Consider the following 16050-nt stretch of genomic DNA (forward strand, 5'->3'; position numbering starts at 1 on the left):
AGAAAAGGGAACTTTGTGGAGCAAAGAGAAAGACCTGATTTCAAAATGAAAACAACGAGAACTAGAGAATGAGGAGCGAGGGAGGGGAGCAGGAAGCCCCTGCCAACCCCGAGGAGGTTCAGACACTCGACTTCTATCATCCACCTGATGAGCCCCTCACAGCAACCTTTCAGGGCTGCACACGTTGCCATTACTGCTTCTATCGCATGGTCCTAGAATCTGGGAGCAGCAACGAAACACCTGAAGCTCACAGCAAGGTTCAAGCTGAAAACCAGAGCGAGCAGCCTTGGCCCCGCTCCCAGCGCCTTCCACTAGCCCACCAGAACCCCCATAGTCTGAGGGATACGAAAGGTGTGCCGTTAACCACTTGCAATTTTAAACACAGTGTTAGCAGAATATTACTTTAAAAGACTCATGTTAACTTTAACGTCCATTTTATTCAAGTACTTCTAATTTAGTAAAAGGAAATCATTTCCTAAGCAAGAAATCAAACCCCCCAAAAAACAAAAAAAAAACAAAAAATGCCTATGAACTGTGAGTGAAAAACAAGCCCAGACAGTATTATGCTCAATAAATAGCACAACTTGGTTTTCTTTATTTTAAATCTGTACCCAATTCAATATCCCTATTTCCTGCCAATTACCACTGTGGTACAATTGCTACAAATATGGAAATTGAAGGTTAACAGATTAAAAACAGAACTACCTTTCCCCCATGCGGAATATATTTTTAAGGATTCGTATTAGACTGCAAAGACACCTAGAGAGCATGGCATACTCTCTATAACTTAAGTCTCATGCACTCACATCAAATTCATCTTCAATGACATAAAAAGCTGAGTGGAAAACCCAGAAAACAACAAAAACAAAATCATTAAGGGGATAAAAGTTGTATTATAACTTCTTTGACTCTTCACCATAGAGTTTTGCTTAGCCTAGGAAATAAGGAAGCAGTCTGACAACTCAAAGCTCAACAAGTAAACTCCATGGCAGAAAGCATCATCTGTTTTCAGCTTCACTCTGGTGAGGCCCAAACTACAGCATTAATATTTCCTAGCCGGCCGGCATAAGAGTCGTTAATTTCCTCATAACAAATTCCTATCCATGTCGTTGTAAACAAACCACCAACCAACCAAACAAAAACAACCTCTCACGCTAGTACTGCCCCATGTTCCACCTCACAGGCTGCTGAGAGGGTTACAGCTGACAACACACAGCACCGGCACTGGGTAAGCAACAGCTCCCCTTTCTCTCTCCTTCTTTTCATTTATCAGCTCAATACGGGCTCCAAGTCCTCTTTCGTGTAATCCACAGAACAAGGATGGGCCTGGAGCCAAAAAGGTTAAAACTAATCAAGTATTCGGAAGGAAGATGTCCAGAACAAAATGTGTAAATGTAGCCACAGGGTCACGAAATGGTAGGCACTGTACAGCCCCTCGAGGCCTGCTGTACCACAGAAGGAACCGGGCCCCGGAAAAGAGCAAAGTCCCACACACAGGAGAGGCAGAGGTAGAATTACAATTTAGACATTTCTATTTTATTTTATATATACCCCACCAAGCTACAAGATTCCATATATGACCATTGAACCATAAATGAACATAAACATGGTGAAACTGGTAAGAATTCACTCTGCTTTTGTGTTCTGACTCAGCATCTATTCAGTCCCTTTTTTTATTTTGGGAACTCGCATAGGATAACTTGCCTGTGTTGTAGCCGTGGTCTGGATCTTTCGGATTTCCTTTCCTGATTCTTTACCATCATCAGATCTCTCTGTATCTGAGATTATACTTCCTGCATCAATATTTGGTACCATTTTGCTACCAGAAGACTCAGTTTCCAGAGTTGTGGCAGTCATTTCAGCATATTCTAACCCTTTAGATGGCGGTGCCAAGTCTCTTTCAGAAATACTGCTCATTCCATCTGCGGCTGTATGAATTTTGAACTCCTTCTCTTCTAGTATACTGGACGTGCACGTCAAGTCCACGCTCGCGGCCACGTGTGCGAGCAGCCCCAGGTCATCGCCCACCCCGAGATGCACCTGTGCGTCCTGAATGCTGGGGATGATGTGACTACTGGACAGCTCAGGCAGCAGCTTCTCCTCCTGTTTGGGGAGCTTATCAAAGAGAAACGATGCAGCACGACCGGGAAGCTCGTCCTTCTCATCTGCTAAGGTTATCAACGGGCCATTGTCCTTGTCTTCATTTTTTCTGAGTACGGCAGTACCGTGCACGTTGCTCTGCAGCTTCTCCACGGCAGCGCTGTACACGTTGTCCAGCAAGGACTCCACCTCCACCAGGGCCCCGTTCTCTACGCCGACCAGCGTCTCAGGTGACAGATCCAAGTCGTCCAGCTTCACCTCCGTGGCTTCCACCTTCTCTGCTTTGATGTCAACCAGAAGATCGTGCACTTCCACATGTACACCACTTCCTGGTCTGTCTGGGTTCCCAAGAATATCCTCCGACACCTTTGCAGACATGAGCAAGTCCCTGGTGTCCGTGCTGACGGGGTAATCTGTCTCACTCTCAGGGCTCTGGCTCTGAGACAGGTCTTCCATCTCTCGGATTTCCATCCCACCTTTGGCCCCTGTTGCTTGAGAGGAGAGACCGGAGATGGTACTCACGCTCCCTTTCTTTCCCTTTTTAATGTTCTCCTCTTCCTGCCTTTGATACTCCTCATACATTTTGGCTAAGTATTCCTTATGGGCTTCGTAAGTGACCTTAGGAGTAAGCAGATGAAAATATTTCACATGAAGGCATTTTGTATATACCAAGAGCAAAAAAATTAATGATAAATAAAATTATGGTAATAATAGCAAAAGAAGTGGCAGGAATTTTAAGATTTCAAACTTAGCACATAATAATCCTAAGACAAGTGCTTAGTCTTACTAAGTGTTTGGAAATAATCATCAAAAATAGTTACACATGACATTTGCAACTTGCCTGAAGTCACACACTTAGGTAAACGAGCAATATTAAAGGTTCAAATAAAGTGTTCTTTTCTTTCAGGTTAAGTATTTCAATGCTTTGCTACCCTAATTTACCACTTGAACTCCTAAAAGATATTTAAGCCATCTAAGCTTAAACAGAGAACTGGCAGCTAATAATTTACACTATCCAAAGCACTATTACTAATCAGCTTTCACCATCTATTGCCCATACTGCTCCTATTCCCACAAAAGAGGCTAAAAAAATTGAAACATATTTATAAACTGTTAAAAATGAATTTATCCTTACATAGCCTTTAATTTTTTTACTTTACATAGCTTGTTAAGGAATAATCAGAATATATATTTCTTACACAGAGACTCACAATTTCTTTTCCTTTAAAACACTATTTTCAAATTTGTTAATACAATGATTAAAGTGAGGGGCCAATACATTAAAAATAAAAAATTTATAACAAAAGTAAAAATTCTTCTAAAAATTACAAAATGAGTTCAAAATTCTTCATTATAAGCACATGTAATATTAATTTATATGTAAATGACAGTATAACAGAATTTTATATTCAGTGTTTGTCCTTTGTAGATTATAGAAGTACAGTAACATCTACATTTCAGAGAAGAGGAAATCAATCCCCAAAAGCAGAGTTGGCAACCTACAGCCTATGGGCCAAACCTGCTCAATCTGTTTTCCTAAATAAACTTTAACTGGCACACAGCCATGCTAGTTTGTTTATGCATTGTCTGTCACTGTTTTCACACCACACAGTAGAGGTAAATGGTTGCATCAAAAACTGTATGGCCTGCAAAGCCTAAAATATTTACTATGTGCCCCTTTAAAAAAGTTTGCTAACCCCTACCTTAAAGAACTAAATAAGTTTCCCAAAGTCACAAAATCAAATTATGGCATAGATTGGATCAAACTTGTAACACACATGCTTCTTCTACGACATCATTGAGAAATCTAAACTTTTAATTTCCAAAACCTAATATGTATGTATTTGTAAATTTCACTTCACTATTCATTTTACCAAGGACTTAATACTATTTATTTTAAATATAAAGAAAAGACAATATAATTAAAAATGCCACTGAACTCCAACAGTTTAATGCCTTATGTGAGTCACTTGGAAATGACAATGATTTCTGGCTACTTTATTAAAACAAAGTCTAAGAAAGTATATTTCAGAGAATATATTATGAAATATTCTTATAAGAATCAGGTATGTTTCACCTAAAATAACGGCTAATTCTTAGAACTGCTATAAAACGGGTGTCTTATCATCTTTGGGTCATAAATTTCAAGTTTATAAAATTGTGGTATGAATTAAACCATCTTTAAGATACCACCAAGCTTGAACATGCTATGAATAGAGGAGGAAAAACGGAAAGGAGAGAAATTTGGGATAAAGAAATCTGCCATAACTGAGTTGCCCACGAGATGGCACCAGACGACTGTTCACAGGTATTTAACCCGAGGCGAAACCCAGGTGATGGTGAGGCGTGGCCTGGCTACCTTGGAATGGGCGATGGAGAGCGTATCCACCCAGACTCTCCAGCCTCCCCACTCGTATTTTATTGCGTGATACAAAAGAATCCGGAAGATGTTGTAGACCATCTCAGTAACCTTCTGTTCCTCAGAATTCTTAGGATTGATATAGCCAAGAGAAAACATCCAATCTTGCCACACTGAACACTGCAATAAGCACCTGGGGAAAATAAGAGGTCTACTTATAAACAGCTAAATTAAATGAAAATTTACTATTTTTAAATTTAGAGAAGATAGTGAAATATGGACTGACCTAGGTAAAACAAGGTGCACTGCCATTTTACACATTCTATTTTTTTTATTTTCTATACCTGAAATGTCTTTTTCCCATTTCTCCACTTAGAAAGTTCCTCGTTATCATTCAAAATCCTTTCCAACCTCTCCCGTTCAGGGTTAGTTACTGTTTGGATAATCTCCCACCACACTTCACACTGACTCCCTGCTTGACGTTATAAATTAACCGCTACTTTGTTGCTCCCTTTCCCACCAGACTGCCCTGAGACTGCGCACTAAGGCCACCCTGTCCCAAGGTCCAGTACTGGGCTTTTCCCACAGCAAGCCAGCTCCAAAGGGCACCAGCCAGTCAAGGAGAAACTGGGAAAAGGAACGAGTAAGGGCAAATCCAACACAACTACAGCTACAAACAATGTTGGTGATACACGGGAATCAGAGAATGGAACTGTATACTTTAAATAAGGGTCTGTGAAAATTCATATGTAAAGTAAAATATAATAGCCAGAAATTCAATAAAAACTTATAAAAATAAACAGACTATATTACATACAGATGACTTAAAAGAAATACAATACCTTTAAAAGTGACTTGAGTACTTAGGAAAATAGGGAATGTATGAAATATTTTCTGTTTGAAAACAGGAAAAATTGAGGAGACAGAAAATAAGATTAATTATGGAATAAACTTTTCACAGTACTGAAACTGCTTACCTTCTATTTTCACGGCTGTTACTGAAAAGTTTTATCATGTCAGATAAAAACAGACGACGAACTTCCATAAGTTCTGCACTTGGTGTAGAATTTTTTAACAACGTTGCCACCACCTTAAGAATCACTGCAAATGAACAAAACACTCCTGTCAAAGATGTGTAACTGCATCCTACCTTCAACTCCAAAAGTGTTTACCGATTTCCAACTCCATGACAGAAGACTTATGAGCGTCATGATGTATGTAAACACCATAGTGGTATCAGTGGCTAGGAAACTGGGTGCTTTCGTTGCACATGTGGCCACGCTACTACCACATTACAAAAAACAAGTGCCATTTGCTCACTTGGATTCTGAATTTTCACTGTAGAATCCGGCTCTGGATGTGGTTTGTGTACAACCTGAGTACATACTTGTTCTGTCAAGATCTGAAAGACAAAAAAATTGAATTTCATTTAAAACACCAGTTAAGTCACAACTACAAAATATCGACACATAAAAAACCTGCAAAAACGTCAATTCTCTTCCAAACAAAAGAAACATCTCCTGTAAATGGTCTTCCTATTGAATTCCACATATTTCTTACTCTTTAACTCTGTATTCCTCAAATTTTAAAATATTATACATAAAGATAAACCCAGGACCAATATCTATAGAAGAAAAGACTAATTGGGAAATCCATAATTTTTTCTGTGTGAAACAACTTTTCAGTTTATATCCTTAAAATACTTGTGTTGGAGACATAAACATTTGATTTGTTATGGAAACATATATTTTAAAAATTAGAAAATAAGTAAACAAGAAAGTAATGCCTGCGCCTGGGTCCTTACTTCAAAAGAAAGTATGATGAGAGAAAAATCTTCATAAAAAATGTTACTCCCATTTACAAATGAGTTTTAAAAGTTTTTCTTTAAAATTAAAAGGTAAAGCTTGACCAGAAAAACAAAGTAGTACAGAATGTGAAATGAAAGTTTGAATAAGAATATATCTTACTTAACTGTCTATAGGTGAGATTCTTTAATTTTGAGACAAGTTTGATTGTTATAAGGTACTTCAAGTTTCAAAGGAGACCAATTTTTAAAATAATTTTTAACAATTTAAAATAATTTTTGCTCATTAATTGTTGTACCCTTACTAGAAAAAAATTTTTAATACATTTTGTTTTGAAAATTATTTTTCTGTAGGTTTACAGAAAATGCATGCAGAAAATACAGACTTCCCACATAAAGCCCCCTACACAGAATTTTCCCTATTATTTACCTTTGCATTGGTGTGATAACTTTACTACAATTCATGAAACCATATTATTACACTATTAACTATAGTCCAGAGTTTACATTACAGTTCACTGTACTATACAGTCGTACGGTTGTTTTTAAATGTCTGTTCTGGTAACATATATACAACATAAAATTTCCCCTTTTAGCCACATTTAAGAATGTAAGTCAGTGAAATTAATTACATTGACAGTGCTATGCTACCAGGACCACCATCCATTACAAAAAACATTTTCTTGCCCCAAACAGAAACTCTGTTCCAATTAAGCAGTAGCTCTCCATTTCTAACCCCTACCGCTGATAATCTGTATTCTATTTTCAGACTCTATGCATTTGCAAACTATTTCATATGAGTGAGATCAGATGATATTTGTCCTTCTATGCCTGGTTTTATTTCTATATTGAGTTAATTTTTGTACACAGTGAGGCAGGGATCTACCTTCATTCTTTTACATGTGGACATTCAGTTTTCCCCGCACCATTTGCTGAAGAAACTATTTTTCCCCACTGCGTGGACTTGGCACGCTTGTCAGAAGTCAACTGGCCACAGATACGTTTCTGAACTCCACTGGTCTATATACCTGTTCTTGTGCCCATACCAGGCTGTTCTGATCTTTCAGCTTTGTAATATGTTTTAAAATCAGGCCGTGTGAGTCCTCCAACTTTGATCTTTTTCAAGATGGTTTAAGCTCTTGAGGGACCCGTTTTCTTCAATATAAATTTGATGATTGCCTTTTCCACTTACACAGAGAAGGCTGTAGGAATGTTGAGTGGGATTGCATGGTATCTGTAAATCACTTTTGGTAGAACTGACATCTTAATATTTTGTCTTCAAATGCATGAACGGAGCACATCCTTCCATTTATTGGTGCTTTTACAAGTCCTTTACATCCGGAGTTAAATTTATTTCCAGATATTTGATTATTCTAGTTGTTATTTTAAATGGAATTTTTTTCTTGATTTCTCCTTCAGATTATTCATTACTAGTGTACAGAAACACTACTGATTCTTGCATGTTGATATTAGCTTTCTTGTGGGTCTTTTGAGATTTTCTGTATTACAGGATTATGTCATCTGCAAGCAGGGAAAGTTTTACTTCTTCTTTTCCAATTGGGATGCCTTTCTTTCTCTCTCTTGCCTAATTGCTCTGGCTAGAACTTCCAGTACATGTTGAACAACCGCAGTGACAGTAGGCACCCTTGTCTTGCTCTGATCTTAAGGGAAAGCTTTCAGTCTTTCACCATCATGTATAATGTTAGCTGTGCAATTTTCATATATATTCTATATCATATTGAAGAAGTCTGCTTCTATTCCTAGTTTTCTAGGTGTTTTTCATCCAGAGGGAGTGCTGTATTTTGTCAAATGCCTTTTCTGTTTCAACTGAGATGATCAAGATTTTTTTTTTCCCCTCATGATATTAATGTGGTGCACTGCATTAATAGATTTTTCTCATGTTGAACCAATCTTGGGATAAATCCCACTTGATCACAGTGTATAATTCTTTAAACATGTTACTGCATTCAGTTAATGAATCTATATTCAGAAGACATATTGGTCTGTAATTTTCTTTACTTGTGGTATTTTTACCTGGATTTGCAATGGGGTGATTTGGGAACTCATCAAAGGAGTTAAGGAGTGTTCCCCCTACTCCAATATTTTTGGAAGATTGTGAGCAGGATTGCTATTAAGTCTTGAAATGCTTGGTAAAATTCACCAGTGGAGTCACCTGTCCTGAGTTTTTCACTGTTGGGAGATTATTCATTAGTGACTCAATCTCTTTACCTATTATTGGTCTGTTTAAGATCCATTTCTTCTGGAGTCAGTGTAGGTGCTTTGCGTGTTTCTACAAATTGTCCAGTTTGTCTGGGTTATCAGATTTGTCAGTGTACAATTATTCATAATATTCTATTAAAATCTTTTTAATATTTGTGTGGTTGGTAATTATAACACTCCCTTCATTTCTGATTTTAGTTATTTGCATCCTCTTTATATTTCTTCAATCAAGCTAAAGATTTCTCAATTTTATTGATCTTTTAAAAGAAATATTTCCACTTTCAGTGATAGCTTTTATTATTATTATTATTCTCTATTTCATTTATCTCTGCTCTAAGTGTTGTTATTTCTGTCAAATATTTTTGGATTACTTTGCTCTTCTTTTTGGAAGAGCAAACTATTTCCAGTTTTAGGTTACATCTCAGATTTGAGATCTTCTTTAAAAATGCAGGCTGGGAAGAGCAATACCTTTCCATCTCAGCACTGCATCTGCTGCATCCCGTATGTTTTGGTATGTTATATATTCAATTGCTTCAAGACATTTCCTAATTCCCGTGATTTCTTCTTTGACCATCGGCTGTTTAAGAGTGTACTGTTTAATTTCCACAAACTTGTCAATTTTTTAGTTCTCCTTGTTATTGATTTCTAGGTTCATTTCATTTGGTTGGAGATGATACATTGTATGATATCAGTAATTTTAATATATTGAGACTTGTTCTGTGATCTAACATATGGTCTATACTGGAGAACCACTATGTGCACTAGAGAGAAGTGTCCTCTGCTGCTGTCGGGTGATGTGTTCTACGTAAAGCAGTCAGGTCTTGTTGCTTTATAGTATCTTTCAAGTCTTCTACTTCCCTACTATCTTCTGTCTAGAGGTTCTGCCCATTAGTGAAAGTGGTGCAAAAAAAGTTTCCTACATTTAACATAGAACCACCTACTTCTCCCTTTACATCTGCCAATAATTGCATCATATATTTTGGGACTCGAACCTTAGGTACATGAATATTTATAATTGTTAGGTCTTCTTGTTGAATTGACCCCTTTATCAGTATACAGTGACCTCCTTTTTCTCTCAGTTTTTTGATTTAAAGTCTATTTTATCCGATACTATACAACTACCCCAGTTGCCTGTTGGTTAATGTTTGCATAGTATATAATTTCTCACTTACACTTTCAATCTACTTTTGTCTTTGAATTTAAGGTCAGTCTTTTGTAAACAGCATACAGTTGGGTCATGCATTTTTATCTATTCTACCAATCTCTACCTTTCGACTGGACAGTTTATTTACATTTAAAGTAGAAGCTGATCTTGCAGGACTTTCTTCTACCATTTTGCTATATGATCTTTCTAAGTTTTATACCTTTCTGTCCCTCAATTCTTCTGTTAAGGCCTACTTTCATATTTATTTTATTTTTATTACGTACTTTTTTGAGTCCCTTCTCATTTCTTTCAGTATGTATTTTTCGTAATAGTTTCTGTGTAGTCACGATGGGGCTTAAATTTATCATCCTAAATCAAGTTTGATTTGTTACCGACTTAACTTCAGCAGCATACACATACACTGTTCCTCTATCCAAACATCCCCCCACCTTTTTGTTTTACTTGTTCCAAATTATATTTTTATACACCATATATCGAAAACCAAAGATTGATCATTCCTTTTTATGCATTTGCATTTTAGAGCCTGTAAAAAGTAAAAAGTGGAGTTACATTCCAAATACAATACAATCGTCTGGCATTTATAGTTACCCATAAAGGTTAACTTCGTCAGAAGTCTGTTTCTTTATGCTACTTCGATCCACTGTCTAGTGTCCTTTCCTTTGAGTCTGACGAACTCCTTTTAGCGTGTCTTGTAGGTAAGATCTAGTGGTAACAAACTCCATCAGCTTTTGTTTACCTGGGACTCTCTTAATCTCTCCCATATTTCTGAAACACATTCTAGCTGGATATAAAATTCTTGGTTGGCAATTGTTTTCTGTCAGCACCTTAACTTACATCCCACTGCCTTTTTATACCCCCTCAGGGTTTCTGATGAAAAATCAGCACTTAATCTTATGGGGACTCCCTTGTACATAACACGTTGCTTTTTCTCTTGCAGCTTTCAGAACTCTTTCTTTATCCTTGGCATTCAACAGTTTGACTACCATGTGCCTGGGCATGGTTCTCTTCTAGTTTATCTTCTTTGTGTTTGCTGGGGTTTTTGAATGAGCAGTCATGTCTTTCTTTACATTTGGAAAGCTTTCTGTAATTATTTCTTTGAATATTCCTTCTGCTCCTTTCTCTCTCTCTTCTCCTTCTTGGACTCCCATAATTTGCATATATTGGTACACCTGATGTTGGGCCACAGGTCTCTTGGTCTTTGTGGACTTTTTTTTTCTTTTTGCTTTCCATTCCTCAGCCTGACTCATTCCAATTTTCTTATCTTGAAACACACTGATTCTTCTGCTGGGTACATCTGCTCCAGAAACCCTGCAGGGGATTTTTCATTTCAGCCACTGTGGTCTTCCACTCCAGTACTTCTGTTGGTCCCTTTTAAAACTTTGCATCTCTTTACTAAGATTCTCATACTGTTCATTCACTGTTTTCCTGATATTCTTTAGCTCCTTCTCTGTGTTTTCCCTTAATCTCCTTGAGCACACTGAGGATCATTTTTGTAAAGCATTTTTCCTATATACCCCAAATTTGGTCTTCTTTGTTGATTTTTTCTGGATTTTTATCTTGTTCCTCTGGATAGGGCATCACTTCCTGCTGGCTTGTCTGTCTCGTAATCTTTTGTTTCGTGTTGCACATTTTAATATTTTAATGTGTTAACTCTGGGATTTAGTTCCTGAGCTGTTCCTTAAGTCTATATTTGGCTTTTGATATGCTGGAGATTTTCTTGAATGCCAAGAACATAGCAGAACAAATAATCCAAAACGAAAACAACCACCTTTTACAATCGTTGTAAATTAGCTCTGTGTTGTCTGGTGCTGTCCGTCAGTGTTTAGCCTCCTATCAAGAAGATTATGTGAATCATGGGGTCCTCTCCATCTTGTTTGAGCCTGAGCCTTGTCCTTGGAATTATGTTCACTCCTGGTCCTAGGAAATGCCCCATTTATAGGAATTCAAATGCACCCTCTACTCCCTATAAAATAGACTTTCTCTCCCAAGTCCTCTATTGCATAACTAAACGCAGGTAATCCTTTCCCTCAGGCTGCTTTCACTCAGTTGCTTGTAATTCTGCTTTGGATGTCAGCAAGCCACTTGTGCCTGCTGGGCAAGTTCCAGGAGGGAGAGCTCAAGATGAGTTTCTTGACTCAGCCTTTCAGGCTGCCACCCTATTGACTGGCACTGGCATACAGGCACTGCATTATGCACACAGGAACTACTCAGCTCCCACAGGAACAGGGCCACGGACTCACCATGGGAGCACAGGTTGGCTCCAGACCATGCCAAGGCGGGGTGCTGAAGGGGCTAGCACGAGTAAGACAAGCTTCTTCTACTGTTCTTTAAAGCTGTTTCCTTGATTCGGCACTCGCCCAGTTACTGAAGCTCTTCTACTCTTTATCTGTCTGCAGAGATCTGTAGAAGGTGGTTCTGCCAGTTTTTGCTGGTTTTTCCAAAGATTCTATGGGGAAATGTCATTGGGAGCATCTTACCCACCATCTTGGTAAACCAGAACCCGGTTTCCCTTTTCTCTTTTTTCAATCAGTTAATTATTCCTGTAAGAAACTGAGCTCTTCAGTTTATAAGATCCCATCTGGCTACCTCTGTGTATATTATGTGTTTACCAGAATTATAGGAATAGTCTATAAAGAGTAGTAGTGAACCCAAACCTATACTCTGAAAGTAATGTCACAATATTTACTAAAATAATTAATAAGATAGCACTGTTCAGATCTACAAGTTAATTAAACCTAAAAGGCTGGTTGTACTGTCTTTAGAAGATATATTCTAAAATCTAACAAATAATTTTAAGTGTATTAGGGAATACTACAAATCATTTACAGAGGAACATATAATTATCCAAAATTTAGAAATGAAGTAACAAAGCAAAAATAAAGTAAATGAAATTTAAGATGTGAATTTTCCAAAGACTGTGATTTTCAAAAAGTATCTGTGTAAAAAAGGGCTTTGAGTAATTTCAAAGAGGCATCCCTTAGAGCCAACTCATTTCCTAGTAAACCATCTGCAGAATGAATTCATCTCAGGAAACTAAGAGACAAGGATGTTTTGTTAATTGAAACATTTTTTAGTTGTCATGGTAGTTAAGGTAATTTTTATATTTTCATAACTCATTGTTTTTTGACATTTCCTGCTAAAAAGCCTAACTTTATTATTTAAAATTTATTGAGTGTTTACTATATTACAGGGATCTTATCAGACTTATAGTTTTAAAGATCATTATCACATAGTCCTTATCCTAATAGAACTGACCTTTCAGCTGGTACAACTTTAGTAATCAAAGAAAAAAAGAATCAGCAATATTTATAGGATTAAAGAGTGCACTGACAAAGGCTTTGGATAGGAAACCAGGCTTAGAATGGGAAGGAAAGTATTTCAGAAAAGAAACAGCTGCCTGAAACCATGCAAGTTTGCAGATGGCAAGTCTAATATGACTGAAAAATAAGGCAAGTGTGAGTAAGTACCAGAAGATGAGCCGAAGGAGGAGGTTAGGGTCAGACTCCATAGGAGAGTTCATAATTTACTTTCACTCTACAAAGAGTATGGAATGAGCAAACACTTTAACGCAAGAGTGTAACAGTGAGATTTGTGTTTTTTAGACTAACATCAGTGAATTTGTTAATAGGCTAAAAGGGAGCAATTCTAGAGGTGGTGAGATAAGTCGAAAGGCAAATACGTCTAAGTGAGAGACGAGGAGAACCAGAATCAGGGACAGAGGACTCTGGAATAACACAGGCCACACTACCCAGTTAGAGTGGACAGAGGGTTGCAACAGATGGAAGCAGGCAGTGAGGGAGAGGACAGACTGAAGACGACCTTCCATTTGGGCCGGGTGAATGCACTGCTGTGCTGAGACAGGGAGTCAATTGGACACACCTTACAAATTGAAAAAATGTCATGAAACAACTCCAGGAGATGCAATTCTCAGAGAGAATTACGGGGTCAAAGGCACTCCTCAGAGTTATGCAACCCTCAGTGTGGCAGCCTGGACATGGGAAAAGGATCAGAATTGGGGATGAACTCATCATTTGCTCCGGCCAACCATGGATACAGACACAGAGCCAGGGAGAGGCGAGGACTAGATGCAGACACGCAACTCCTCGTGCGTGCGTGGTACCTAGCGCCGTGGAACAGACACACTCACCCGAGGAGCCCACACGAAATCCACCCCAAGGACGGCACTGCCGTGGCCCACAGTGAGCAGCCTCCCACTGTGCTCGGACAGTAACACCGGCCCATGTGCGGAGGGGCCACCCGGGCAAACCGCTGCCCTGACCCGTGAAGACACTGAAAGCCCTGACCTGAGCGATGCCAGAACCCGCAAGGGGAGCCCTGGAAGTCAGAAATCACACTCCTGCTTGTGTCTCACCCGAACACTTCTTCAGTAAGTCCTAAAAGCCAGGGCCTTCTATTTGCTTGCTCTGTTCTTCTCCTTATACTGCTTCTCACTGTTGCCCTCCCTACAAATCCGTTCCCACTGTGACTCTAGTCCATTACTGTGAAGGAGTAAAAACAAAAAACTTCCCACGATCCCCAAACTTTTCATAAAATGCTCCATGTTCTTGCCCATCTGAAACCTGGACTCCACAAGTGAGATGACTCTAGCAATATCAGCATTCAAGGCAGGCAGATAAAAACAGAAACATATTTTTTATGAAATATGAAACAAGAAACATAATACTTTAATTCCAAGGGTCTTTGGTACACAAAAAGAGATGCTCAATATAATTTATATTTTATGGCCCAATTTATTAAACAAGAAATCTTTCTCAAAATTAGTTTTCCTTAAAAATATGTCAATAATTGCAAACTTAATTAATTAAATAGCCTTAAACAATTTAAACTACAATTTACAATTTAGTTTTCAGTCAAAACATATACAAGAACATTAAATAGAGATACAGACTCACACATAATGATTTCAAACACTTTACTAAAATACCATAGAAATCTATTCTAAAATTTCATTATCAACACCAGAGGTCTGATGCACTTCATTATTATTTCTGTGTTTGATTTTATACTTTCTTAGAGTTGCAGGAAAGTTTATTTTATACACTGATGAGTGAAAGTAATTTTGCCAAACAAAAATGAAGACCCTCTCAGCTAAGAAGGTTTCAAACTCTCTGCTGTCAACCAACAGAGCCCTGCGAGGGCACGAGGCCCGGCTGCTGCTCCAGGAAGGACTTAAACCTAAGAAGCAGGTCCTGAGGCTGAGTTTTCTTCTTGTCACTTACAGTGACAAGAACCAGAATCAGGGACAGAGCGCTCTGTAATGTCACTTGCCGTGTTCGTGAGGTCTGAAGGTCATACCCATCAAACGAGTTTTAAATGTTTGCAACTTCACATCCCCCTCCAAAACGATGCCCTCTGCAAACCCTGGTGGTGCAGAACTGGCAGGAAAGCTTATGCCAAAAGTACTTCCTACCCTTCCATGGATCACTGGTGATAACCAGTCACAGCATCACCATCTCTCTCGTGACTTTCATATACTTACATTAACTTTTCTCGGTATCGTTAACTCATAGTCCTTAGAAATTTATTTCATTTGACCATGATTACTACTTTAAAACATACATGATTAACAAAATGGTCAGAGAAAGGCTCTGTCAGTTCACTCCTTCATCATTCCAGAATTGTGGCTTTTTCCCACCTTTTCTCCTCAGATTCCGAGTCAGCAGCCGCCTGGCTTCATTTGGTTCAGAACATCACTAGACACCAAAATCTGGAGACTAGCAGTGCATGCAAGTCCAGTTGGTAGAAAAACATGCTGCTGTGTCATTTGCCAAGACGACTACTAAAATATTCAGATGTGTGCATACCTACACGCACATATTTACTTATTTAAGGTTAGGCATACACAGTGATTTTTCAAATTTAGCATCTTATATTATCATGCTACACTTTTATTTTAGCATAAAGTTTCATTAACAATGAATACCTTTACCTGATTGACCTTGAGCACAGGCAAAAGTAAGGAAAGTGTCAGAAACTCACATATGCGAGACAATGATTAAAAAAGCGTATTTAGGCATCACTGACAGGAGCAATCAGGAGATTAGAAAACAGAGACAGAAATGCCAGTTAATCAATCTTTGACATTAGCATTCAGACCCCTACTCAGATACTGCAGCAAGATTCTGATTCAGAAGACTGTGATGGTGTCAAATTGTAGGAAGATTCTGACACTCTTGCCTGAGGCACAGATCTATACCAGGCCAATTTTATGACCGTTTATCAATGGTGTGACAGTCTCAATTTCTCTGTTTAGAAAGGTAATAAAAATACCAGTTTCATAGGGCCATTTTAAGAATCTGAAATAATAAAGTCCTTCCCCAGGTGACGGGACACGGTACATGTCCAATGAAAGACAGCTATTATTAGGGAAATATAACACCA

At 38.2% G+C, this 16050-nt stretch overlaps 1 protein-coding gene across 7 annotated transcripts in view; it reads right to left on the reverse strand.

Annotated features, from left to right (window-relative positions):
- Positions 1-16050, reverse strand: part of NBEA (neurobeachin) — a 637956-nt gene that overhangs the window by 428816 nt on the left and 193090 nt on the right. For all 7 annotated transcript variants that reach the window (XM_037800588.1, XM_037800589.1, XM_037800586.1 and 4 more), the window contains exons 19-22: positions 5780-5861; positions 5437-5560; positions 4460-4652; positions 1705-2718 (exon numbers count right to left, since the gene is read on the reverse strand). In XM_037800588.1, the coding sequence (XP_037656516.1) occupies positions 1705-2718; positions 4460-4652; positions 5437-5560; positions 5780-5861 (1413 nt within the window). The remainder of the gene's footprint in view (positions 1-1704; positions 2719-4459; positions 4653-5436; positions 5561-5779; positions 5862-16050) is intronic.

The sequence above is a fragment of the Choloepus didactylus genome, chromosome 12, assembly GCF_015220235.1.
Source record: "Choloepus didactylus isolate mChoDid1 chromosome 12, mChoDid1.pri, whole genome shotgun sequence".
Classification (NCBI taxonomy): domain Eukaryota; kingdom Metazoa; phylum Chordata; class Mammalia; order Pilosa; family Megalonychidae; genus Choloepus; species Choloepus didactylus.